Here is a 26,757-nt window from a genome sequence, read left to right on the forward strand (position 1 = left end):
GGACTCTCCCACTCCCCCCTCCCAAATACACACACACACTGTCACTTTAATCAGTCTGAATAAGCTCTTTTGCACTACAAATCATTATATCTGCACTGTTGTTTACTTCACTGGTTTGCACTCTATCTGCCACGTGCCTTGTGCTGCTTTATATATTTTTTTACATTTTACCTATTTGTATATTTGTATAGTTGTATTTTATATTTAATCTGTATCTATCTGTATTTATGTTCTACTGTTAGTGTTATCTGTATGCACCAAGGGTCTGAGAGTAACGCAATTTCAATTCTCTGTGTGTATGTGCTGTACATGTGGAAGAATTGACAATAAAGCAGACTTGACTTGACTTGACTTGAATTTGTATAGTCTAATATATACAATGAAGCAGCGAACCAGAAAAACCAGAGAAATCAAGTTGTCAAAATGATATTCTGTGTCAGGATTGTCTTTCTCCATAGGTGGAGTTTCACTTTTTTTTTTTTTACATACCTTATATAGGCCTACCATATTTTCTACATTTCAATTATTTATAGCCTATATAATTTCTTCTTCATTTAAAATACATTTACAATTAACAATGACTGGTAGGCTATACAAAGAGTGGAATAAAAAATTATAAAAAATATATATATTTGTTTTATTAGCTCTGGCAAAATCAATTGGCTCTGGTCTGGTCCGCCTATGCCTTTATCCTGTGAAAGAGAACAACATAATTAATACAATAATTATACCGCAGTCTCACAAGCAGAATGTGAGCAAATATTTAAATAGGCCTGTTTGTTGACAGGAAAAAGGATAAATAAGTACATGTTTCCATTTATTTGTACCTCTTGAATTTTTAGCACAAAGGCATCAATTAAGTCCTGCGGACATGAGGGGTCCACATTATTTATCTGTGCCTTGGCCTGACATTTACATTTACAGTACCTTGTCTATGTCTAAACAGCTGGTGGTGTTAAACCAGGAAAAAGGCTGCCTAGCTTAGGAAATACATTATAGATCTATAAAGAAAGAAAATAAAGTTATTTATGCATGAAATATTCAGATGACTTACAAAACCAAAATATTATAATATTATAACAAATTTAATTCAGATTTAGCTTAACAAATTTGCTGTTGCAGGGCTATTTGTTTCACTTTTTACTCCTGTTTGTTTTACTTTTTACTACACTCTGGAAACTTCCATTCCACAAAAGGTTCTTTATAGTGAAAAGGGTTCTTCTAAGAACTGTTCACAGGAAGGTTCTTTGGGGAACAAAAAATGGTTCTTCTATGGCATTGCCTTGAAAACCCCCTTTATTTTTAAGAGTGTATACAAAATATACATGACAATTAAAACTTAGGAGTACAATACCTGTCCAATAGGGCTATTGAGGACAGTGAAGACAGAATTTACAGTCTGAAGCAGAAACTTAAATGGTGGATCCTCAAATTCAAACCTATGCCAAAAGACAATGCTGCAGATCACACTGACCACAGCATTAGACAGCATGTCTGCAGGGCTGAATGCATAGCCTTTGAGGAGAAAAGAACATAAGATCAAAATACTAAGATCAAGAGTTTAGAGTTTATGTCAACTGATAACCTGAATATAAAAAAGGACATGCAGAGAATATTAAATTATTTAACCTTATATATATATTAGACATATTATATATTAAACATTTCCACAAGATTCTCAGCCTCCTCCCTGACTCGTTCCTCGATGCTCCTGCGGCCCATTCCGAAGTTCTTCTACAGAGACAATGTTAACAGCATTTCTGGTCTTCTAATGTTAAACAAAAATAGTGAACTCACCATATCCAAGTGTGATCTTCATCAACAGGGGATAGTTGGCCCTGACACTGAATTCTTCACCAAGACCAACCACAGTATCCTTTAGGGCTTGATATCCAGAAATGATCACCACAGGAGTGTTTGCCAACCAGATGGTGACAACAGAGCCATACTTATTAAGGGAAGAACAGCAAGAACAGATGAATAACCAAGAATAACAATCTTTACGCAAATGTATCCAAGTATACTTATTTATATAAGTGATACAGATATAATATGAGTTATAATGTGCTTTAGTCAGCAATTCAGAGGGCAAAAAAGCAAAAGCACAATTAATCTTTGAACAACAGCAATAAAGGGATCATTTGAATAATATTCAGCCCTCTAAATTACATATTTAATCCTCTCTGGCGAGAAAATTTCAGAATCTCACCTACACTCTAAACATTGTCTGGGTTATTTTTTATTATTTATATACATGTTTATTTTATCCAGCTTAATGAGTTAAAATGCATGTCCCAACTTGTTAGGTTACTTTAACCAAGCATGTGTTCTGTCCAATATTTACCCAGCACTGGGTTGCCAGCCGTGTTGTTTATAATCATTTTACAGTATAAGGACCAGTAGTGATAAATGGTATATGCACATATTCCTCTACAGCTGTTCATACTGAATACTGACCTTTAGGTAATACTTGTATGGTTGCTTGAAATCAATTTGAAGTATATTTCTCAGCAGTGGATTTGGAGTGGGTCATGGAGGCAGCTGCCCAATGCTGCTCTGCTTTCTTCAACTCTTCCACAGCAATAACAGCACCAAGCCAGCTGTGACAACATATAATACATTTGTCAATGTTATATCCATCTTATATCCAAAATTCACAAAACTGATGACGTAGCAATAATAGGAATGAGAGGAAGAGTGTCTGCTCTGGTGAAATGACATGCTGTCAACTACTGTCTGTTAATATTAACACGAACACTTGTTATAAAGTCTGTTGATGTTTTTCAGGAAATTTCTGTTTTAGCCAAGCCCAGCAAGAAAGGTATAGAAAATAGCACAATTGTTCTACTGAGCTACAGGAATTAGTCTGAAAGCTTGCATTAGTATTATATTAAATTAGCATGGTATACATTTTTAAAAAAGTGTTAATGCAACAACTCTACAGTACAGGCTATTATACGGAGTAGCTGTATATATAATATAACAATAAGTTCTATCTGATACATTGTAGTAAAAATGTTTCTTAATTCTGAAATATACAGGACCCTGTGTAAAAATATGATGTTTAAAATGTGACAGTTCTGTTCAGTGCATTAGGTGTGAGTTTGGACCTTTGCCCTTCTAAAAAAAGAAAAAAAGAACTTGGCTTCAAATCAAATGTTGATTCTCATAAAATCTGTACCTTTTACAAAACCATTGCGCTAATGCATGTTGGTGAACCTGCTAGAGTGTTTTTTCCCATTACAATTAGCTTCTCGACAAAACAGGACTGTATCCATTATTTTATTGTAGATTTACATATCACAAATAATAAAAATTTTTGGTATGTTGTTTAAAAAGTTAACATAACTTAAGGTTTTCTGTGTTTATAAATACATCAAAGGCAATCGTTTTAACTGATTGCGCCCCTAAGATTACAGACGTAGGGGAGACCGGGTATGGTTGTAACATGGGGAAAGTTGTAACAACACCTATTCCACCTATAAGGGATAAGCTAGGAGTCCTATGATAACTGCATTATTTAACCACTTTTTTTAACCAAAACTATATTTTGTTTAGTACTTATACTGATAAAACCATATACAGTAACTTACATTAGGAACAAATTGTAGATTCTCAGGCAAAATGTGCATTTTTAAACAGCTAATTTCAAACCATTATGCTAATACAGCTAACTAAACTCTGGATGACAGGGGTGGGGTGAGTTGTAATACATCTTAGCATCCCCTTACATACAACTGAGAACTTTCATGTTGTCTATATGGAGCCATTTGGCAACTCAAAGTCAAAGGAAGTGTGGGTAAAATGTGCAATATTCAGTCTCTGGATCCACCAAGCATGCACTGTAGGTTTATAAAACATTGATTTGTCACCATTGTGACTCTGATTGAGAACATTCATACATAGACACAATCGTACACACAAATTTACACAGTTTTTTGTTAGATCTTTATCTAGGTACACTGGAGTTTAGTGTACATTAAACAGAAATACTGTTAAGTACGTTTGTTCCATAGTCCAATTTAAACACACACGCTCACGATTCCTGCTTCAAAGAGAAAGAGGATTTGAGCAGTGGTCAGTCATAGAAAGTGAGCCATTGTTTTGTATTGTTCTTTTGGATTGTTTCAATAAACCATTTTTTGAAGCATATTGCATAATGTGGCTGCTGTTTTTGCTTCTTTTGTCTAATTGTTACAACTTACCCCAGCATGTGTTACAACCTACCCTGGCAGTGGGGTAGATTGTAACTGGCTCCTTCCATTTTCATGTTTTGCCAAACGTTTCTAATTTAAGACGCGTGGGATAGATTATAAGGCACACCATGTATTTGACATCAACTTATAAGAGCTGTGATATTCTGGCAGAGGTTTGAACTGGTGCCTTTTGTAGTAAACAAATGTGGGTGCTTTGTATAAACGTTTGAGCACCCTAGCTCAAAAATCCAGCGAGTTACAGATACTGAAACAAAAAGCGTTACAACTATACCCGGTCTCCCTTTAAATGTCGACTCAACCATTGTATGAATTATCCATTTATTGCATTCGTATTTGAATTGCTCAAGTCTGTCTTGACAACTGTGTGAGAAAAAGCGTTTATGCCTCCAGTAGCAGGTTCTAGAATGAGCATCAAGTTCGGTTGAGGAGATGCGGAGAGGAGAGTGGTCCAGCCGTGAGTCACAACCGTGACGCAGACAGAGAGAAGGGCAAGGCGCAGCATCCTCTCCATCCTCCATAGCACAACAACGACTGACAAAAGAGGGGGGAAGAAATCGCGATTTTGAGGCTTGTTATCAGGTAAGAAGGATATTATATCGCTGCATCGAGTATCTGAAATGTTCGCAAAATATAGCTGGCCATCTTGTTTCTCCGCGTGAGCAAAACAGCCTGCTTGTTTTTCATGTGCTGCGTGATGGAGCGTCCATGTTTTCTTGTTGACACAGGGCAAGACTGACATGCTTCATAAGGGAATACGAAAACACACTGCATCTGTTTTTATATATTTAGTCGCGAGATACAGATTTTAGATGAATGTGATATCGACGATTTAATCAATAATATTGTGAGATTGAAGACTGTGTCGATTTCATTTGTGCACGATCCATTTCTGAATACGCCCCGTTTTTGGTAGAAAGCACAAGAGTAAAATACTAATTAAATATTCAGCAGCTCAGATATCCTTTAAATTATATTAATCCTTTAAATTATATAATAATAGTCTTATGCTGTTATTTATTCCATTTTTTTGTATAAAATGAACGATTCAACTGTACACAGATATTATCATCATTTGCAGTTTATATATACAGTACTTAACTGTTATGAAATATTATTATGTGGTTGCATATTATTGTCTTATTGGTCTATTTTCCATTATGAAGTAGAGAAAGCTTTGAATCTTAACCTTGCAGCCATTATGGAAATTAACAGAAATAATGGTTTTATTATTGATAGCATTTTCAAAAAGATTTGAATTCTGATTGAAGTGCCAGCTATCATTACAAGACACAAAATCTGTTACCATGTGGCCTGTTTGTTTAATTGACATCTCTGTAGTGTGTAAACACCATTCTGTCTCCCACAGTCTGATGCAACTGAAGGACATTGAAAGCACTACCACAAACTTCTAATGTGTGAGCTTATTCCAGAAGCAATTAAAAACCTTTTGAGGAATACATAATGTATTATTAAAATGAGCGAGTGATACTGAAGCTCATATTCACTTTGATCATTGCTCTGATGAAATGGTAGGCCTATTCAGAACAGATCAGATACTGGGTATCTAGACATTTCATTAAATATGCATTATAAGGAATCACAATAATAGCTCAATAAGATCTGATAAATTAATCATAGAAAATACATTTTTACAGAACAAAATCTAAACTCAGTTGAGGAGTAAAATCTGTCATATAAGATCATGATTAATGGGCTTTTGAAGGTAGCCCATTAATAAGTATTTTGATTTTATTGTCAAGTATTATTCAGTGGTAGTTCATTCGAATGGATCAATGTTTTTTCTCTAAATAACATGAACTTGAGATGCAGTGTGGTTTCAATATTCTCTTTGGTCACATAGATTGCAGGCATTTCATATACTGATGTTAAAAACCATAACATATATCAGCTGCATGAAAAATACTACATGTCATGGTCTGCTTTCCAAATATTTGGGGAAACTTCCAGATGAATTTGATAAAACAATGTAGGACACATGCTGTAGTGTTGGGCTAAGTCTAGCATTCTCCAATTAATTCCCTGAATGTTTTTTTGATGGCTGACTGAGCAGAAGACAGTTACAGGCATCTGAGATATCAAAGTAAATTGCAATGACTTTTATATTCAGCATGGGTCTCCAGTAAGATGTGGCTTGTGAGGTCCGGTCTCTCCTCTGTTCCAACAGCCCGTGCTATAGAAGCAGTGAGTCACTCATCCGCTCCGCAAGTCTCCATACTAAACATAGAGCATCGCTGGGAGGGATAACTGTGGCGTAGAGGTTCATGATCATACGTCTCATATCACATATATTCACTGTTGTTTTTGAGCAGTGATCAAACAAAATGAATTTTGAGAGTGTCGAAGAAGGCTCAGTTCATTTAGGGTGTGTTTACACTTGGCAGGTTTGGTTTGATTAAAACGAACTCTGGTGCGATTGCTCTGTTAGTGCGGTTCAATTGAATAAGCGTGAACGCTGCTGTCCGAACCTTGGTCGGATCTGCTTTCAAATCTCTGGTGCAGTTTAACTGATGTATGTGTGCAACATGGACCAAAGACATCTAAACGAACCCAAAACAGGATGTGATATCACAGGATGCGACCTGGTTGTATGTTGCACATTACAGTTCAGTGCAGGCATCAACCGCCGTCTCCTTACAACAGATCTCTGTGTACAACGGAGGAATTCATGGCATTGTTTTGAATGCTTTACACATTTTATAAGCTCTTCATTAGTTGATCAGCTGGTAAAAATACCACCCTATGTTCACACATTGAGTGAGCGCGTTTGCTTTGCACACAACATTGATTTGGATGTTTGGTAAAGTTACAAAAAATACATCATAAAAGCTGTCCAATTAGGTTGTGACTATATCTTTATGCCTTTTGTTTTGTATCTTTAGGTTAGGTGTTAAAAATCACAGTGTGAACGCTAAGCGAACCTAAATGTATTCTTTTCTTTTTTGGTCTGGACCAAAATAACCAAGAGAACCAAACTAATGTCAAATTAAATCAAGAAATTGCTAACGAGTTATCATTAGTGGGTTGATTTTTTTTTCTACACTACTTTGCTTTCACAGTGTGAAAAGTGCATTTTTAATTTGAGTGTATTATTGGCCAGAAAAAAAAAATCATTTTATGAGCACGTCTATAAAAGTTATGAAATTGCACTCTGTATTGTTATTTTTAACTATGCATTTTTAATGTACAGTCCCAATCACATAAGCAGAATGACTAAAGAGGAAACTTCTGAGGTGGAAGAGGCCCAGCCGGCCTCTGAGTTCATCAGCCCTGTTCATGAACCCCGCAAGAAACCCATGGTGCATCCATCTGCACAGGCTCCACTGCCCAAGGACTATGGTGGGTTCCTCATCCTAGCAGTCAGATCTATCCAAATATATTACAGAGAACAAGAAGAAATCTTAAGCTATAAGTTACTAAAATTCCATAATGTAGTGGTAATAAATCCCTGTATTTATATCCTCCATTTTATTATATTATTATATCTATTATAGCATTTACCTTCTTTGATCCAAATGATCCGGCCTGCATGGAGATTCTGACAGACCCTCGGACCACAATCCCAGAACTGTTCGCCATCATCCGCCAATGGGTTCCACAAGTTCAACACAAGATCGACATCATAGGCACTGAGGTAATAAAGCTTTAAGTATTTCTCTGGAGTTGTCAGTGGTATAGACAGGAAACCTCTCGAAAATGTGGGCATTTAACAAAACGTATTTATGCAATCTTTTACTTAATGAATGAAGACAGTGAACCATGAATAAATGCCAAGTGTAGAGAGATATATTGAGTTTCTATCCAGCTGCGAATATTTCTGTGTAACATGATCTGTCGATAAACTGATGATAGAGTCTGGTTCCTAATCCATGGGTTGTGTTTAAACTTGTTGAAGACTTTTGTCCTCTTCACTCTTTGTGAGAGTTTTTTTTCCCATGCATGTCTAAGCAAATGTTTCTCAGCTTTCTTTTTTTGGTCTTTTTTTAATAATGCACACTGGAGTACATTGTACATATACTTAGAATGAGATGTTATTTTGCCACACAGTCACATTTGCCTTAAAGGGTTAGTTCACCCAAAAATGAAAATTAGCCCATAAATTACTCACCCTCAAGTCATCCTAGGTGTATATGACTTTCTTCTTTCAGACGAATCCAGCCGGAGTTATATTAAAAATTGTCTTTGATCTTTCAAGCTATTTCATGGTGTTGCATGCTTCAGTCCAAAGCAAGTTAAATAAAAAGCACCCATCCATAAAAAAAAAGTGTCTCACACGGCTCCGGGGGGTGAACAAAGGCCTTCTGTAGTGAATCGATGCGTTTTTGTAAGAAAAATATCCATATTCAAAACGTAATAATCACTTTAATGTAGCTGATGACTCAGCAATAACTCATTAATATGGCTCTCGTCCAGCTTTGAAAGTGCCCATTTGCTTTTGAAAAGCTTTATCTACTCAAGACCATAATTGCCCGCAAATCCACATTAGTTATTAATTGGCTTCCAGTTGCATGGAAGTTCATCATATGTTGATCAACTCTTCATGTTCTTTCCCATTGTCACTTTCAGATTTTAAAGCGAGGTTGCCATGTGAATGACCGTGATGGCCTGACGGATATGACTCTTCTCCACTACTGCTGCAAAGCAGCAGCTCACGGAGTGGGTGAGCGACACTGGAGTTGACGGTTGGGGCATTTAACAAAACGTATTTATGCAATCTTTTACTTAATGAATGAAGACAGTGAACCATGAATAAATGCCAAGTGTAGAGAGATATATTGAGTTTCTATCCAGCTGCGAATATTTCTGTGTAACATGATCTGTCGATAAACTGATGATAGAGTCTGGTTCCTAATCCATGGGTTGTGTTTAAACTTGTTGAAGACTTTTGTCCTCTTCACTCTTTGTGAGAGTTTTTTTTCCCATGCATGTCTAAGCAAATGTTTCTCAGCTTTCTTTTTTTGGTCTTTTTTTAATAATGCACACTGGAGTACATTGTACATATACTTAGAATGAGATGTTATTTTGCCACACAGTCACATTTGCCTTAAAGGGTTAGTTCACCCAAAAATGAAAATTAGCCCATAAATTACTCACCCTCAAGTCATCCTAGGTGTATATGACTTTCTTCTTTCAGACGAATCCAGCCGGAGTTATATTAAAAATTGTCTTTGATCTTTCAAGCTATTTCATGGTGTTGCATGCTTCAGTCCAAAGCAAGTTAAATAAAAAGCACCCATCCATAAAAAAAAAGTGTCTCACACGGCTCCGGGGGGTGAACAAAGGCCTTCTGTAGTGAATCGATGCGTTTTTGTAAGAAAAATATCCATATTCAAAACGTAATAATCACTTTAATGTAGCTGATGACTCAGCAATAACTCATTAATATGGCTCTCGTCCAGCTTTGAAAGTGCCCATTTGCTTTTGAAAAGCTTTATCTACTCAAGACCATAATTGCCCGCAAATCCACATTAGTTATTAATTGGCTTCCAGTTGCATGGAAGTTCATCATATGTTGATCAACTCTTCATGTTCTTTCCCATTGTCACTTTCAGATTTTAAAGCGAGGTTGCCATGTGAATGACCGTGATGGCCTGACGGATATGACTCTTCTCCACTACTGCTGCAAAGCAGGAGCTCACGGAGTGGGTGAGTGACACTGGAGTTGACGGTTGGAGTTCTTTGCCCTGACTTGCCTTGTAATCCACAATCCAAATCTGGCATTTCTCTGTAATTGAGGTCATTAAATTCTAACTCCTTTAAAAGCTCTAACCTAGCGGTGCATTTCACACGTGCCAACATAATAAAAGCGAATCGTGTGACCGTTGGTATAGTAACAATGTGTTTTCCTTTCAGGTGATCCTGAGGCAGCACTCCGGCTGTCCAATCAGCTGCTAGCTCTGGGAGCTGATGTGAGTCTGCGCAGTCGTTGGACCAACATGAATGCCCTACATTATGCAGCTTACTTCGATGTACCAGAACTGATTCGTGTTTTGCTCAAAGGCTCCAAGCCTAAAGGTGAATTTCAAAAGCATAAACAGTGTTTGTATTCATGACAGCGTCTGAATTTTTTAATAAGCCAAATGCTTTTTGAAACGATCTAGTCACATTCTCACACACAAGCTGAGACAGAAAATGCAAAATAGTTAAGTCATTTAGAAAATGTCAAGTATCATGCACAAGGAAATGATGAAGTGGCTAATGAGTATTTGGCATCTCATTACATTTTCCACTAATAAAGGTGGGTGTTATTCAACGTGTCTGGTTCTCTTCTCTCTACACAGTGCTCAACTCCACCTGCAGTGACTTCTATCATGGCACAGCCCTGCACATCGCCGCCTCCAACCTCTGTCTCGGTGCTGTCAAGTGTTTACTGGAGCATGGAGCCAATCCTACTGTTAGAGTGAGCATGATGATTTAAACTTCACTTGAGTTAATCAGCCTGATTGACCTTGCTATAAATCCACTCCGTTCATATTGGATTAATGTTTCAGAAGTCTTTGTTGGTCTGTTTTTCAGAATACTGTCATTAGTAACCAGATAATTTTATATGGACCCACTGTATAGATGAAATAAGATGCACAAATATATCCTACCATTCAAAAGATTGGGGTTAGTAAAATTTTCTAACATTTTGTCTCTTGGCTATCCAAGAATGCATTTATTTGATAAAAAATACAGTAAAATAATGTTGTGAAATATTATTACAATTAAATATCTGTTTTCTATTTGAATATATTTTAAAATATAATGTATTCCTTTGATGGCCAAGCTGAATTTTCAGCAGCCATTACTTTAGTCTTCATTATCACACGATCCTTCAGAATTCAGAAATAATTCTGATATGCTGATTTGGTGCATTTCTTATTATTATCAAAGTTAAAAAAATTTTTTTTCCTATGATGAATAGAAAGTTAAAAAGAACAACATTTTTTTAAATAGAAAACTTTTGTATCATTATAAATGTCTTTACTTTTGAACAAATTAATGCATCCTTGTTGAATAGAAGTATGAATTTCTTTCAGATTTTCTAACTTATTGACCCCAAACTGTTGAACAGTAGTTTATATTTACTAAAAGATTAACTGTGACTATGTTATTGACCCAGAAGGCAATGTCTGTAATCTCAAAATTAACTCTCTGCATGCTACAGAATGATAAGGGTCAAGAGCCTGCTGAGGTTGTCCCTGACCCTATGGACATGAGTCTGGATAAAGCTGAGGCTGCCATGGTGGCTAAAGAGCTGAAACAGTTGCTGCTGGATGCAGTGCCTCTCAGCTGTAGCCTGCCCCGGGCCACCCTGCCCAACTATGACAACATTCCCGGCAACCTTATGCTCTCCTCTCTAGGCCTCAAACTAGGGGACCGTGTGGTGCTGGATGAAACAAAGGTGAGATTAGGAAAGTCTGTGTGTTTAAAGATGTTGAAGAATGGATGCAGTGTAAAAAGTCTAAAGGACCTAGGCTAGGATAATATAGGATATATATATAAAACAGAATGCCTCTTTTCTGCAGACTGGCACCCTCCGTTTCTGTGGCACTACTGAGTTTGCTAGTGGGCAGTGGGTTGGTATTGAGCTGGATGAGCCGGAGGGCAAGAATGATGGGAGTGTGGGTGGGATCCGCTATTTTATTTGCCCTCCAAAACAAGGTGTGTTCTCTTAATTTCTGTATTATAAAAGTCATTTTATAATTATTGTAATGACAACAGTAAGCATGAATTGAGATTCAGACTGATCGCATTATTCAGATGAAATAATCTAGTTTAATATTTGGTGTGCACGTCCATTCTTCAGGCATCTTCGCCCCTGTGTCAAAAATCAGCAAAGCTCTTGAGCAGGCCCCCTCTTCAGTCACCTCCACCCCAAAAACCCCTCGCATGGATTTATCCCGTGTAACTGGCAGGATCAAAAAAGAGAAAAAAGAGAAAGATCGTGAAAAGAGTGAGTGATAACATCTATATATCAAACATCTATCTATTTTATATGTGCATTTGAAGTTCTGTGTTGTCCAGTGTTCATTTTCTTATCAATTTGTTATCAAATCATTGTTTAAACCCAAGTTAATGTGTGACCACTTAAAAGTCTCTTGTTTACCAAGGCTGCATTTATTTGATTAACAGTAATATTAACAGTGAAATATTATTGCAATTCAAAAGAACTGTTCTGTTTTAATATATTTTAAAATGTCATTTATTCCTTTGATGAAAAAGCTTGGTTTTTTTTCTTAGCAGCCATTGATCCAGTCTTCAGTGTCACATGATCTTTCGGAAATCATTCTAATATTCTGAATTTTCTATTAAAATAGAAATTCTAATAGTATTTCACAATGTTAGTTTACACTGCATTTTTTGATCAAATAAATGCAGCCTTGGTGAGCCTGAGACACTGGTGTATATCTGAAGTTTGTCATCTTCTGCACCAGCTCCAAGAAACAAGTCTCTGTCCGGGGTCAGTTTGGATCCTGATGGAGTCAAGGTTGAGGTTGGGGATCAGGTGTTGGTGGCGGGCCAAAAGCAAGGGATCGTCCGCTTTTTTGGCAAGACAGACTTTGCTCCCGGTATGTCTATCTGAAGGTCTAAGATAATGGTATAATATAATGACATGAGAATAAGCCTGACATGATGATTTGCAATTACCTTATAATTAATATGAAATCACATATAAGTACAATAATGTGCAGTAAGTGTTTAGAATTTTGTGTGTGTGGATTCTTGTGATCAGGATATTGGTTTGGTGTGGAGTTGGAGCAGCCCACTGGAAAGCATGACGGCAGTGTATTTGGAGTACGTTACTTCCACTGTTTGCCCAAATATGGGGTTTTTGCACCACCATCCCGTGTTCAGAGGTAAAATCTTCAACATGCACCAGAAAAAATGTTTTACAGATACACAACTTGGGTTAGAGTAAATAGGGATATGTTGTACTGTTTTGGTTATAGAATATGAGCAGACCATGCCTTTCATTTAGCTTTGATTTCTGAATAGCAAACACATTTGCAGTAATATTTCACTGTTAGGATAATGATAAAGTACCAGAAAAAGGGTGTGGGGCATAAGAAAATGTGCTAAAATACCATCTACGCTATGAAGTCTTTGTGAAACCATCAAGTGTAAGGTAAAAAAACGAGACATTTAGTATGATATAAATTGAAATAATTTTGTTGTACAGATTAATTCTAAAGAAACATCGACAGTGTAATTTAATCCTTTATTCTTGCAGAATTGCAGGGCCCAAAGATCCTCAGGGTGATGGGCCACTAGTGAAGAAAGTCCACCAGGTAACAAGTAAGTACAACGATAAGAACATGTTTTTCTTATGCTAATTTTTTGGGAAATGTGTAGTTTGAAAAATGTATTTTTTTCTTTCTCTGTTTTTAAAGCAATAATTTTCACAAGAATAAACAACATTAGCTCACATTTAGTGCGCCATCTTGTATCTTGTCAGTTAGGCATACAGTGACCTCTGTTGTCCAAAATGTGTAATAGCAATTCCGAAGTTCAACATTCAGCTGGATGATTGCATGTAGCAAAGAGCAGAAATATATATAAATGTATTATATAATATGCATAATACAATATGTATATGAATGAACAACACAGTCCCACATGACAGCCTCAGGTACATGGTTGTAATGTTTGTCTGTGTTCATCCTCCTCTCCAGTGTCCCAGCCGAAGCGTAATTTTAATGCGATGCGATCTCCGAAAGACATAACATCTGAAAGTTCCATATCCAGGTATGCTTGTGTCCCACAAATAACATATCCGTTTGGCTGCAGCTGTGAATCTAAAATGTTTCCTGTGTTACAAGATTAAACGACAGCATTTTATATTCATGATCCGTTTCTGTTACAGCAGGTTGCTGTTCTGTTGCTGGTTTCCCTGGATGTTCCGTGCAGAGATGCAGACCTAAATCCACTGGTTACATCTTTAATTATATCTCCCTCCTCTTTCTGTTCCTCCTCAAGATAAAATCTCGCCCACTCTGTGTACTACCAATATTCATATGTGCTTCTCTATGTGAACTACCCAGACTGCTGTCCTGCCCCTTTGACGGCAATTCAATAGCAAAAAAATAGTGCCTTGTCAAGTAACTAATGTCCTGCATTCCGATGATTGAATTATAGATGAACAATCTTTTATGAAATCAAAATCATTCCTACTAAAAGCCATTCATACCTCTCTATCAGCTTGTTTTTTTTTTATGCTAAACCGCTGTGGGTAGATTATTGGCAGTATTCAAGCTTGATAATACAGTCATAATCCACATAAAACTAGGCTTGTATGTCTATTTTAATTTGTAACGGTGCTTTTTGTTTGTAAACATGCTGCTGTATTATGCACCTTTACTGTCTTACTTTACAGTATTTTATTGTATACAGACTTTGTTTCCTAAGTTTCAAATGCCTTTAAATGAACTAATAGGTGGCATATTATTATTAGTGAATATCTGAAAACATAAATTGTTTCATTGTAACTGTAGTCTGAAAATATTGATGCTGCCGATGTGAAAAAGAGGGTTTTTGCCATTGGAGCCCAATGCTTTCTTCATCTACAGTGAAACTGTAAGCGTATGGTTTAAAATATAGAATATGTTGCATGAAATAAGCAGGCATGGGCACGTTTTTAGGTCATAAACTGCTCTGAAATGAGGTGAGATGCCTGCTTTAGATATTATAAGCTAATAAATCACATTTCATTAAATTAAAATCAACCACAAAACCAAAGCGCAAGCTCCATGATATAGCAAAAGCTAAATAATCTCTTACTTAAAATAAAGTACTGTTAAGAACCACGCATCAATAATGCAGGTCTTGAGAGGAGGCATTCTTGACATTTCATTAAAAAACGAGGTGACAATTAAAGGATTTGTCTATTTTATAAACCCAAATAAAAATACGAATCACAATCATGTTTCTCTCACCAAAAAAACAAACAAAAACAAATTATAGTTCATCTAGTATAGTTTAAAGTGAAGTACAGTTTATATTTTAACATAAATCCTCATCTGTCATATACAGTCTAATGTATAAAAGCTGTTAGGCCAGACTACCTATTCCTATAGTGATGCCAGAGCAGGCAGATTTTGTTAAGGAGAGAATAAAAAACAACAGCTTGGCTTGTGCACTCTCCTTTCTTGTGAACACTTGGTCAGCTGCACTGATTTACAAAAAAAGAGCAACTTGCAGAATTGGAAATGTACTGCTTGAGCAGGTCTGGACAGCTTTTGATTTCTTCAGCCACCATGCCATTATTTCATTAAAGAACAACTGAATCTGTGTGGTAGCAATGTCACTGTAGTGAGTAGTGCATCTTCTGATGGAGTGCAAAGGTCAGCTCACAACAAACCTTAAATTGTGCATTATCATTTTGTGACATAGAGTACAGTATATTGCTTTATGGTGACTTAAAGTTGTAGAAAGCATCAATATGTCACTGTTATTTACCTTAATTTCAGGACAAGTCACAATCCGTTTTTTGATGCCAAAAGGAGAGTAAAAGTATGACTGTAAATTGACTATTTCATATGTGAGTATCTCGCACTGACTGGCTCACCCTCCACGCTTTCAGAGAGTTTCAGTGTGACATCTAGGGTTGTCGGCAAAGCTTTCTGTCATTTTATATCCAGTTGTGTAATTGGTATAGTTCATTTGTAAACATTTGTTTATTCGTCTGAGAAAAAATATATTTTAATAATTTCACAAGGTACTTTTTTAAGGTCCTGTGTTTTGTGTTTTCATGTTAACTATACTCTGTAAATCAGATTAATGTGTATCTTATCATGAATTCAGTTTTGGATTTGATGGACAACATAACTGTACTGCATGTTGTGTATACATCTGCAGGTTTCTTTTTCCTACAGTACATCAGCATGAAAAAGCTTATTAATTACTTAAAGTGAAACTCTATCCTGACTATGGATATATGACTAATAAACATTAGTGTTTTATACTTAGTTTGAATGTGTTGTTTTGATTGATTATAGAATTAATCATCTATAGCCTATCCATCAGGAGTGTAAAGGTACATTCGTCCTTAAACTTTTCGGTACGCATGTGAAATGTCCATTTCGCATAGGCAGAGGCAAAATCAATGAATGCCGGTGCGCATGCGCGTCAAGGACGGCGCGAATAAGACGGGAATTAAATTAGATATTTTGCTAAAATAGTTTGCTTCTAAAAGTGTAAGAACTTCAAATCTCTAACTCCAATTACAATAGAACCATAATTAAAATATGAACCAAAAAAAAAAAAAAACGTTTATTTCACTGAGAAAGCATGTTTATTCGTATAAAATGTAGGCCTACATTTTTTTTTTACACTGTAAACAAAAGTATACTTTTAAAAGCAATGTTTAAAAGCCACTGAGTATGTGTTGATATGATTCAGTCATAAATTAATCTGATTCGGGATGATCATCGAAAGCGCGCCTCGTGCTTTTGTCTGGGCAGGTTGTCTGTCTCTTTCTACGTGCACGTCGATTCTTGAACCAGACCTAAAATCGTATTTTATTTATTTTATTTTCAGATATAAACATTAGCACATATTATGAAATAGCCTATTATTAGCCTACAGATAAAGAGCGCTTTCTTACCCGCACAGTCTCCTCGCTGAGGCCGGTGTTCTGGGCTAACTCCGCCCAGATTTCAGCGTTCGGGTAGTCGGTGAATGCGAAGAGCCGCTCGAGCTGCTCCGTCTGGTTGTCGGTAAAAACCGTTCGGATTCGACTGCTCTGTCTCTGAGCTACAGTTTGGTGGTAGTGAGTCTCAGCTGTATCACAACCTAAAGGTAGATTAAAAAAATAAAATAAATTATAAACAAAAATGAATTACACTTTTTAAATAAAATAGCCTATAGGCCTAGTTTAAAAAAAAAAACATACCTGATGCGGCAAAAGGCCACGGTTGACCTGCATAGTAATTTGAATTAAAAGTGGGTTGATAATATGAGGCTGGAACACAGCAGCTGTACATTCCTGCATTCCACGATGGAGATGGAAAGTTCAGCATGAGTGCTGCATGGTCACCATGACCTCTAGATCCATCCCGGTAGAGTAGGCCCAGATTGGTCAAGTGTCCTGGGAAATCATGAGAAGATGCTGGATGATCCACTCCAGGTGATTCTGCTGTTTGTTTGCTGGCGTCTCCCAAGATGTAATCAATAGAGAAGTTTGAACATTTCTGAGTTGCCATGCTCAAGTAGGGCCTACAGAAGCTGCGGTGACTATGTGCTCTCTCAATAATGACATGAAGCTGGAGAGTTGTATTTGTACCCCCTGTATCGTTTTAACTGAGGTATTAATGTATTTAATATTGGTCCATTAACACCTCTTTGTAAAGGTGGAAGTCAAAGGAAATTAACTTTTGAAGATCCTTAAACCCTTTTATCCTGGCACTTGAAATTCACCTGTGATGATACTACTTATGAATGTTTATTGATCACACTTCAATACTTTGGTAGAAGTTAGTGGCCTGCATACATCAGATTATTGTTTTTTTTTTTTTACAGTTTACTGACATTACAGCAATAGTTGTTTACAATAAAGTAGTATGATAAAAATCTATTTTGTATATATATATTATATATATACATATATGCCAGGTACATATATAGTTTTACCTCAAGGTACATTTTTAAAATTGTATTTTATTTGAATTGTATTTTGTTTTGATCTAGCCTACAAAATAAATAAATAAATATTAAAATACCATGGAAACCATATGGAAACAGATTTATGTAAATGTATAAATGTATTTTTTTAAATTACAATTTTAATAAAACTTTATATAAACTCAATCTCATTTGTGGAAAAAGTTTTATAGTTTATATGAAATGTTTATCATAATAGGTCTGCAGAATAAAGGAATAACTTTGATGACACTTATTCAAAGGGACACGCTTTGAAATTGTCACGTCATCATCCGCATTCACTAACGTTAGAAAGATAAAAGTCGTTTTATTGCAGCTTTTCAAAGAGGTCAAAAGTGCTTTGATTTGTTCCTTCTTTCATGTCCATTTTCATTTGTGTTTTAATAATGCTTTAATGTATGCTATTAAACGAGACTTGGTGCTCATAATGAAAATAATCAATGAGTATTAGCCTATTTTTCTGTAAAGAATTACACCACAAACCTATTATATACTGACCGAAACATATCTATAATGAATATAGTGAATAAATGTCACCATCTTGTGGTATTATTAAGGAAGTTTGATAAAACTAAAATAAATAAATGCCTTGCAATAATTTTAATACAAATGTTAGAAATATTATAAATAATTGCTTAGCTCCCTTTAATACCCATTAACTGCACTGGTTTATGATTATATAGCAAGTTAACTTTGATTCCATGTAAACAATATTAAATGATAGCATTTTTAAATACAGTCTTTTGGATAGCATAAAGAAAGTATTACATTATCATATTATTACAAAAAAAGGCCAGTGTCTGTGGATAGTGAAATTATTCAAAAACCTTCAGCGTTACATATATGCTGCATGCCAATAAATCAGGGTTAACTCAAGATTAAATTATCATGGTTATTTTAAAGCACAAGCTGCAGCTGTAGCTTAGAGATATCACTAGCAGTTAGTCGGTATTGACTGAGAGAGTGTGTATTTTACAAACCCGCAGATTCTCCTAATATAACTCAGCTTACACCATTAATATTCGATTCTTTTTAAGCTACTTGGGTTTACAAAGAATTCACATGAAAATCCCACTGAGCGGATATGGGTTTTGCCTGTTTGCCAAATGAGATCATTCGATAATCTGCAAGGCCCACACTGCACATATACTATACATAAAATGAAAATTCTGCACACCCTTCATTGTACTGAGGATTTTTGATGTATTAAACACAAACTTACTATTATGAACTTCAATGCCCTGGCATATCCCTATCCAGATGGAATAGATCAGTTACAGGGATTTTGTTTCAAGAATCTGTGAATGAGTATAAGATCTTTAAGTATGGATGGTTCTTGGCCCTTCCATTCAGATCATAACAATTTGTAAGCTCTGTTTGATACATGAAGTACTTTCATTAAAAAAGACATCAAAAGAGGGATTACTATTTCAACAGCAGGATAAAAGAGCATATAGGCTTATGTATTTAATCAGTCCGTATCTTCCCCTTCAAAATCAGTCATACTACAAAAGTACAGAAACTCACACTAAACAAACCTCATTTGCATGATAAAGGCAGCCGTCTGATTTGGAGCATTGAACTGAATCATATGGTTGACCCATATTCAGTTCTGCAATACATTTATAGAGAGCATCCAGTGTAGTAGTAAGCATCCATCTGTACAGCCAGGATTTGCACAATGCCACTGACAAGCATTGATATGACTTGGGCCAATAGGCAATTAACAAATGCATGACCTCCTCCAAATGGAGCTGGATGTTCATTGAGAACTCCCAACTATACAGCTCTGCCAAATCAAACTGATCTGGGGATGAAATTCAAGCTCCAGTGAGTAAGATGTGCATCCCAAAAACACAAAGGGAAGTTTAACTATCTAATCTGAAGAAATCCATCCAAAGCACAGACAGACAAGGGCAGCCTTGAAGGTTACTTGCTCGCTTTTCTCAATGGGGTGCACTTACTACAATCAAATGATTTATGATCGAAGGTAAGAGGTTGTTGTAGAGAATATTTGGGCCACAACAGTTGTACTGTAGTCTGAGAAACAGACCCAGTAGATGGTCTTTGGATTTCAGATTAGCCGAGTCATTCTTTACTGATGCTGTCTTTTGCATAAACTGCATCTGGAAATCCGTGTTGCCCTGTTTACTTATAAAGTTACATACTATACCATGCTATTGCAGCATCTAAAGGAATAGTTCACCCAAAAATGGCCGTCCAAGATGTAGATTAGTTTTTTTGTATTTTTTTTTCTTTAATTTAATTTTTTTTTTTCCATTGAAGCAGTTTTAGAGAAATTTAGCATTACGTCACTTGCTCACCAGTGGGTTATGATGTTTTTTCAACTGTTTGGACTCTCATTCGGATGGCACCCATTCACTTCAGAGTATCCATTGGTAAGTAAGTGATGTAATGCTACATTTCTCCAAATCTGTTCCGATCAAGACACAAACTCATCTACATCCTGGATGGCCTGAAGGTGAGTAAATGTTTAGAAAATCTTCATTTTTGGGTTCAGCTATTCCTTAAAAAACCATCTAGCATATTTTTCACATGTATTGGATCAGTGAGTCCATGTGCACTGTTCTTTTATTCCTCTGGTGCCTGAGAGTGACAGCCAGCTGAACTACTGTATTAAAGGCCACGTTTCTCCTTGACTGTTCCAGATGGCTGGAAAAGCAACTCGTATCTCATCCCAAGAAACTGTGTCTGCATCGGGTCAGCTTAATTTGTTACCCCGTCACAAAGCAATTAGAATTATGAACTGTGTGTCATGAACTCAGTCAAGCATCTGAAGGTCATCTTTTCAAATTCAACTCTAAACAAGCTGCCCCATATAGTGAGAGCTGATCAAATGTCACTGAGTAAATGTAAGCTAGGGAAAGGTATTTATCACAATGGACAGAAACCAGAGGAGTTATATAACATAAAGTGGCCCCTGAGAAGTATTTAGACACTTAAGATATATTATTACTTATAAATGTATATATGTATTTGTAATGGATATTACAATATCAAACCATGTGGCATTCACTGTAAAGAAAATGATCCCTTTTTGATGTTTTCTGAAGCAGGGGTCTTTTTAAGTGAATCATTTAAATTATATTTAACAGATTCTTTCAAGAATGCTGATTAATTCAAGTGACTGCTACGAATGAATCACTGAAACATTTAGGCTACTTTGTTCACTGGTCATTGCAAACTCTTGCTGGTTTGTTATTATGGCGTTAAGATATTGATCCCTTTGAGGGGGTCAATGATGCTAATTAACTTTATGAAAACACCTGATCTAAAGAATACATCCTTAAAATGCCCATTTGGCAGATCGTTCACCTAATTTTGGTAACATTTTCCCTATCTACTGTAATTTCTGCTCACGTTATACTACGAAAACAGGTCAGTCTGCAGGAAATGAAATATGATATTCAGTTTGCTCGCTTAAGATAATAATCTTTCACCAGAGAACTGTGTTCTGTTTATTTTGAGTCGATTAATCATCTCTGCAACCCGGTTCTGACCAAACATACTCAGTAGACTGTGGAGGCCACACAAGGTGACACAGGGAGCTAAGCTAAAATATTTAACAACCAGGACAAGATTCAGACAACACAGCCTCTTAGTTTTTGTGACGGTGGGGGCATTTGAGTGAGGATGTTAAAGCTCATTTTCTGCACGTTTCTTTGCTGGTTGAAATACAGTGGTGACCTAATTTCTGTCTGATTTGGCTCATGAGCAAATACGAACAAAGCTTCAGGTGTCCTTTGAAACTCCTCCAAATAAGACGTTGTATATTAGCACACTCATCTGACACGCTTTGAGGGTTACAGTAGCCTACTGCAATGAGAGGAAGATATTGACAATGCCTGAGATCAAAGGATGATGATGAATGTGTTAAACAGTTCACGGAACAACCAGAAGAGGGAGACAGTCTATTAAAAGACTTGCATCTGGATTACGGCATTACATAATTACAATAACATTGAATGATTCATTGGAAGAATGGAGTTGATTTATGCAAACTGACAGAATTGTGTCATACATTCTGTTTGTAAGGCTGATGCTGTCTGCAGGAAAGCAGCAACCATCTGAACACAGCCAGAGGTGAACATCGATATGTGATTGCAAAAAGGCTTTGCAAGCGAGGTCACAGACATAGTCTTAAAAAGAGGATCATGGAAAAAGAAATAAATTAATTAATTAATAAAATAAAATACATATAATAATAATCATATATAATTGTATTGCATCCATATATACATCTCTCACTGACCTGCTCTCATTTAAAGGGATAGTTTACCCAATTGTGGAACATTAAAGAAGATATTCTAATAAAAATGCCTTTTTTTTTCCATAAAATGAAAGTCATTAAGCCAATGATGTTTTGAACCCCACTGACTTTCACTGAAGTATGTTTGACAAAAAGTTCAAATATACTTCAAAATATCGAATGTTGTGTCCATACATGTTTAGAATTACATAATTGTGAGTAAATAATGACAGCATTTTCATTCTAGGGTGAACTGTCCCTTTAAATAATTGCTTTTATAATGACGCTTGTGACCTTTTCACCTCTCAATCTCAATGGACACATCTCTATTGTTTTCAGCTCATGCAAATTCAGGGGCTTCTCTTAGCTGCATAAATAAAGCAAGTAAATGCACTCCACTGCATAATTACACTGCATTTTATTCAGAATTAGCAGAGTGACCGATTCATTCTGACGTGAGCGATGAATCACTGGACCCCTCCCCACTCAGAGTTATGAACATATGCAGGAGCTGTACCTCCTTACTGGGTGAGAAAAGAGACAAATGGTGACTGCATGAGTGAACACGGGGTACATGAGTGAAGGTTGGCCGGCGGTTCGGTGTACCCTGGTGTATTAGTACCGTCTGCTCACACATGCTCTTCAAAGGGGCTAAATGGTGTCCTGCCAAGTTCATATCTAGCAGTTGTCAGACAGCAGAGACTGCACTGGCCCCTTATGGGACCTTTTTCTTTGTTTCCCTGTAATCAACAAAGGGTCTCCTATGGGAGACCTGCCTATTTAATATACAGTGAGCTAATCCATCCCTCCAATACAACATACATTCATGCTGCAGTTTCCTAGTCAGTACTGAGCACAAAATAATTTGATGCCTCTTGTAAATGTTGACAAGAGGCATAAATAAAGGCTAAACAAATGCTGGCCAGTCAGCCATGTTTTTTAAATCATATATTTAGTTGGATTTTAATTCGTTTTTCAATATTTCCAGATTATAAAGTTCTTTTGTCGTTCACTCCAGGTTGCCCTGAAATTAACCATGATATGGCTGCATTTGAATTATATTGAATGCACATTATATTGAATACTGCACATTATATTGAATACTGCATCAACACACATGCAAACATTTGCACTTTTAAATAATACAAATTTTGTTTACAGCCCAATATTCTACCTACAGGCCTATATGTTTTATGAAAAGTTCCAGAATACAAAAATACTGATTCGAAAAATATGCATACTACGTTAAATGTTGCATCGCACATTCAAACTTCTGTGTATAGCAACTGATTTTTATGATTTTATGGCCACCTTTGGATCATAAAATATCTAGTTATACGCCTCTACTCTGCTAACAGGTGTACATGCGTTCTGAAAGGTTTCAGAAATTAATTAAATGTTCCTGAATTACATGGCAGCTAATTTCCAAAATAATAGTCCAGCAGAGATAAATACACATGTATCTTTAAATATTGGCAAACTTTACCAATACTTTTTAATGTACTTAATTTTTCATTTTGTCTTGATGTGTAGTGTATATTTTCATTTTCGTTGTACCCTTTTTCTCTTATAAAAAAAATGACAATATCATATTTTATTTCCGTAAAGAAATATCCGTGCTTGAAGTCACGCATAAGAGCTATAAAGGTGAGTAGGAGGAGCGTGTGAACTACTCGGGGGACGTGGCCTCTTCTCACCTGTGTCAGGTGACATTTCAATTTGCTTACAACTCAAAAGACTGATGGCTATGTTAAGTGACCTGAAACAGAGTTTCTCTTTATCGCACAACATAACGTTGTTTCTTGTTTGATGTGTGTTCGTAAAACATACCTGGCATTTCAAACCTGATCAGAAGTGTTTTCACCCTGAGGATGAGAAGTTTTGCACCTGAATTATTACTGAAACACCGACGGATATCTTGAAAGAGAAACTGGACGTTGGAGTTAGGACAGGTTTTGCACGTAAGTGTTAAGATGACGTACATAACATTTTAATCCATACCTGGCATTTCAAACCTGATCAGAAGTGTTTTCACCCTGAGGATGAGAAGTTTTGCACCTGAATGATTACTGAAACACCGACGGATATCTTGAAGGAGAAACTGGACGTTGGAGTTAGGACAGGTTTTGCACGTAAGTGTTAAGATGACGTACATAACATTTTAATATCTACTGCATTTTTTAAGCCCGCTTGCAAGCATTGTTCACCTGCTTCTATAAAACGCGCTTTGTGCATGTTTAGCACGTGTATTTCGTCAGAGTAGTGTGTAATTATAAACGTACGCGTACATTTTCAGTCATATTTATCACGTAGCCTATTAAAATGATTTTTTTTTTAATTTACTGACGTATAAACATATGGGGCATCTACCAGATTGTAGTTGCCCACGTGACTGTGTGCAAAGGGTGTGTTTAAGTGGTTTGTGTCCATACAAGCCATTGTTTTCAAAGTATTTAAATGTGTTGCTGTTGCTGTGGAATAGTATGCATGACTCACTTGGTTGACAACACCAGGCCATCAGGTTACAGCCTACTGCTGAATGTGATACTCCATGCCCATTGATTATTCCCACAATGACATCTGATGCCTCTTGTAGTTCAAACTGGGCCTGCATTCTGGGTCAAAGATCTTTTGTTGTTTATCTTTTTAATTATTGGGCTTAAATGGCATTTACAACCATAATCAGTCACAGAGCCCCTACAGCCTGCTTTTTGCTTTAAGACATGCTATTAGTCAAAAGCTTGGACACTTTGGAATAAGAGTGATTAGCACGTCATTAAAAAAATGATAAAATAACCCAAATTGAAGTATGGGAATTTTACAGTGAGCAAAAATATTAAACAAGTCAGAGCTAGTATTTTAGCATCTATTTTAGTAGACACAGTTTGTCTACAATATGGCTCTATTCATTTTCTTAACATTATTTAAGCACTGTTTTCATGTATGCATGCATTTTGGTTGTTATCCCTACACTATCTGGACTAACTCACCCTATAAAAAGGTTTTGTACAAAATGCTAACTAAATAAATAATGATATGGAGACTCTTAATATTTGTGTACAAAAATTTCCACAAATTTTACGCATTTAAGTATAAGCTTTTAGATCAAATATTTTTTTAGGATGAGAAACATAAATTCAGTCAAATGTGTCAACTTGTGACTAGTGGTGTTTTTTTTTTTTTTACTAGTAGATTCCTTTTTGCAATTACTAATTTATTTTATGTAGATAGAATAACTATTATATATTTTAAAACATTGAATGTTATTAAAAACTGAATTTTAGTAATTCGGGATAGTTATAATTATTATTATAATTATTATTATTATTATTATTAATGGTGACATCATGATCAGAATGAAGTGAGAAATGATTTATAGTTCATATTTAGACAGCTGATTGTGAAACTAACAATCACATATTAGCCTTTTCTACCATTTCATCCATTAGTGGATTTCAAGACTGCATGACTTGAACTGAATCAGTCTCGTACTTTGCTAGACATCTTGCTCTTATCTCAATCTTCGAGGAGCCTTCCAGCAAGCACTTTAAAAACAATTAACTGATTTGCAGCCAATATAACCTCTAATTTGATGTTTACAATTATTTGAATTCATTTTTCAAATATAGACCTAAACCCAATGATACGATTACTGAGTCTCAACAAACTAGAGTTTAAGCAGTGTCCGGGGAAAGTGCTGTGAGCACAGAGAAAAAGTTCTCCTGCTTGTACATGCCTGTTCTTTGGGTGCTGTTCAGAGGCTTCCTGCTTTAAACAGACCCCAGAAGTGATTTTCTTTGAAGAGTGTTAGTTGAAAGAAATGTACATTGGTTTTAAAGGGCAAAAGAGAGCTTCCTGCTTTGTTTTTTCTTTGTAAACATCCCTTCCCAAGCCCATTATGTTTCAAGCCAGGGTATAGATGCATTCAGCAAAACACACTTCTTTGCCAGAATGACACCATGCTGAGTTTAATGATGAATGGCGTCATGCATCGGTAGTAATTGGCCATTCAGTCTAATGCTGCTCCTGGCTTTCATTGTTATGCTTTATTTAAAAAAAAAAAAAAAGAGCGATTTCTCACTGGTGCTACTGACCAGTTTTGTTGCTGAAACTGCAGATGCCCCCTGAGCTTTGTTTGAAAACCAGGAATCAGATTTCACCAACACTTGTAAAGGATGAATGATAGTTTTGTATTCTGGCTTACACATATGACGAAAGCAGGAGAGGGATGAACATGATCTGTGATGTAGTTTTTAGCTTTGACTCTGGTTTTATACTTGAATATTGTGATATTGTCATTGTTAGCTATTAAATTAAGTTGAGGATGATAATAATAGTAAAAAATAAGATAATATGCCATGTATATTTTAAAGTTTATATATAAAATCCAATACAAATATTAATTTATAATCAGTCACACATTAATTACTAATATAAAAATATGAACATTATTTATTATACATTGTATTACAATAAAATACTAATATTAATAATATTAATCATATTAATAATGTGTGTGTGTGTGTGTGTATGTATGTATATATATGTATGTGTGTATATATATATATATATGTGTGTGTATATATATATATATATATATGTGTGTGT

General features: G+C 35.9%; 2 protein-coding genes across 2 annotated transcripts; one reads left to right on the forward strand and one right to left on the reverse strand.

Annotated features, from left to right (window-relative positions):
- The first annotated feature begins 4,694 nt into the window (after positions 1-4,694).
- LOC107685098 (CAP-Gly domain-containing linker protein 3-like) lies at positions 4,695-15,785 on the forward strand. Its single transcript, XM_016481587.1, has 14 exons — positions 4,695-4,796; positions 7,426-7,574; positions 7,730-7,869; positions 9,788-9,881; positions 10,089-10,250; positions 10,517-10,635; positions 11,386-11,622; positions 11,747-11,882; positions 12,028-12,174; positions 12,656-12,790; positions 12,955-13,078; positions 13,453-13,517; positions 13,895-13,967; positions 14,086-15,785. The coding sequence occupies exons 2-14, from the start codon at positions 7,445-7,447 to the stop codon at positions 14,141-14,143; spliced, it is 1,620 nt and encodes a 539-aa protein (XP_016337073.1). The 5' UTR covers positions 4,695-4,796; positions 7,426-7,444; the 3' UTR covers positions 14,144-15,785.
- An 841-nt stretch (positions 15,786-16,626) lies between these two features.
- On the reverse strand, positions 16,627-17,422 carry LOC107685096 (homeobox expressed in ES cells 1-like). The gene is made up of 3 exons (XM_016481585.1): positions 17,113-17,422; positions 16,825-17,012; positions 16,627-16,725 (listed from the first exon to the last, which is right to left on the reverse strand). The coding sequence occupies exons 1-3, from the start codon at positions 17,420-17,422 to the stop codon at positions 16,627-16,629; spliced, it is 597 nt and encodes a 198-aa protein (XP_016337071.1).
- Positions 17,423-26,757: the final 9,335 nt, after the last annotated feature.

This window comes from Sinocyclocheilus anshuiensis, unplaced genomic scaffold (genome assembly GCF_001515605.1).
Source record: "Sinocyclocheilus anshuiensis isolate Anshui unplaced genomic scaffold, SAMN03320099.WGS_v1.1 scaffold914, whole genome shotgun sequence".
Taxonomy (NCBI): domain Eukaryota; kingdom Metazoa; phylum Chordata; class Actinopteri; order Cypriniformes; family Cyprinidae; genus Sinocyclocheilus; species Sinocyclocheilus anshuiensis.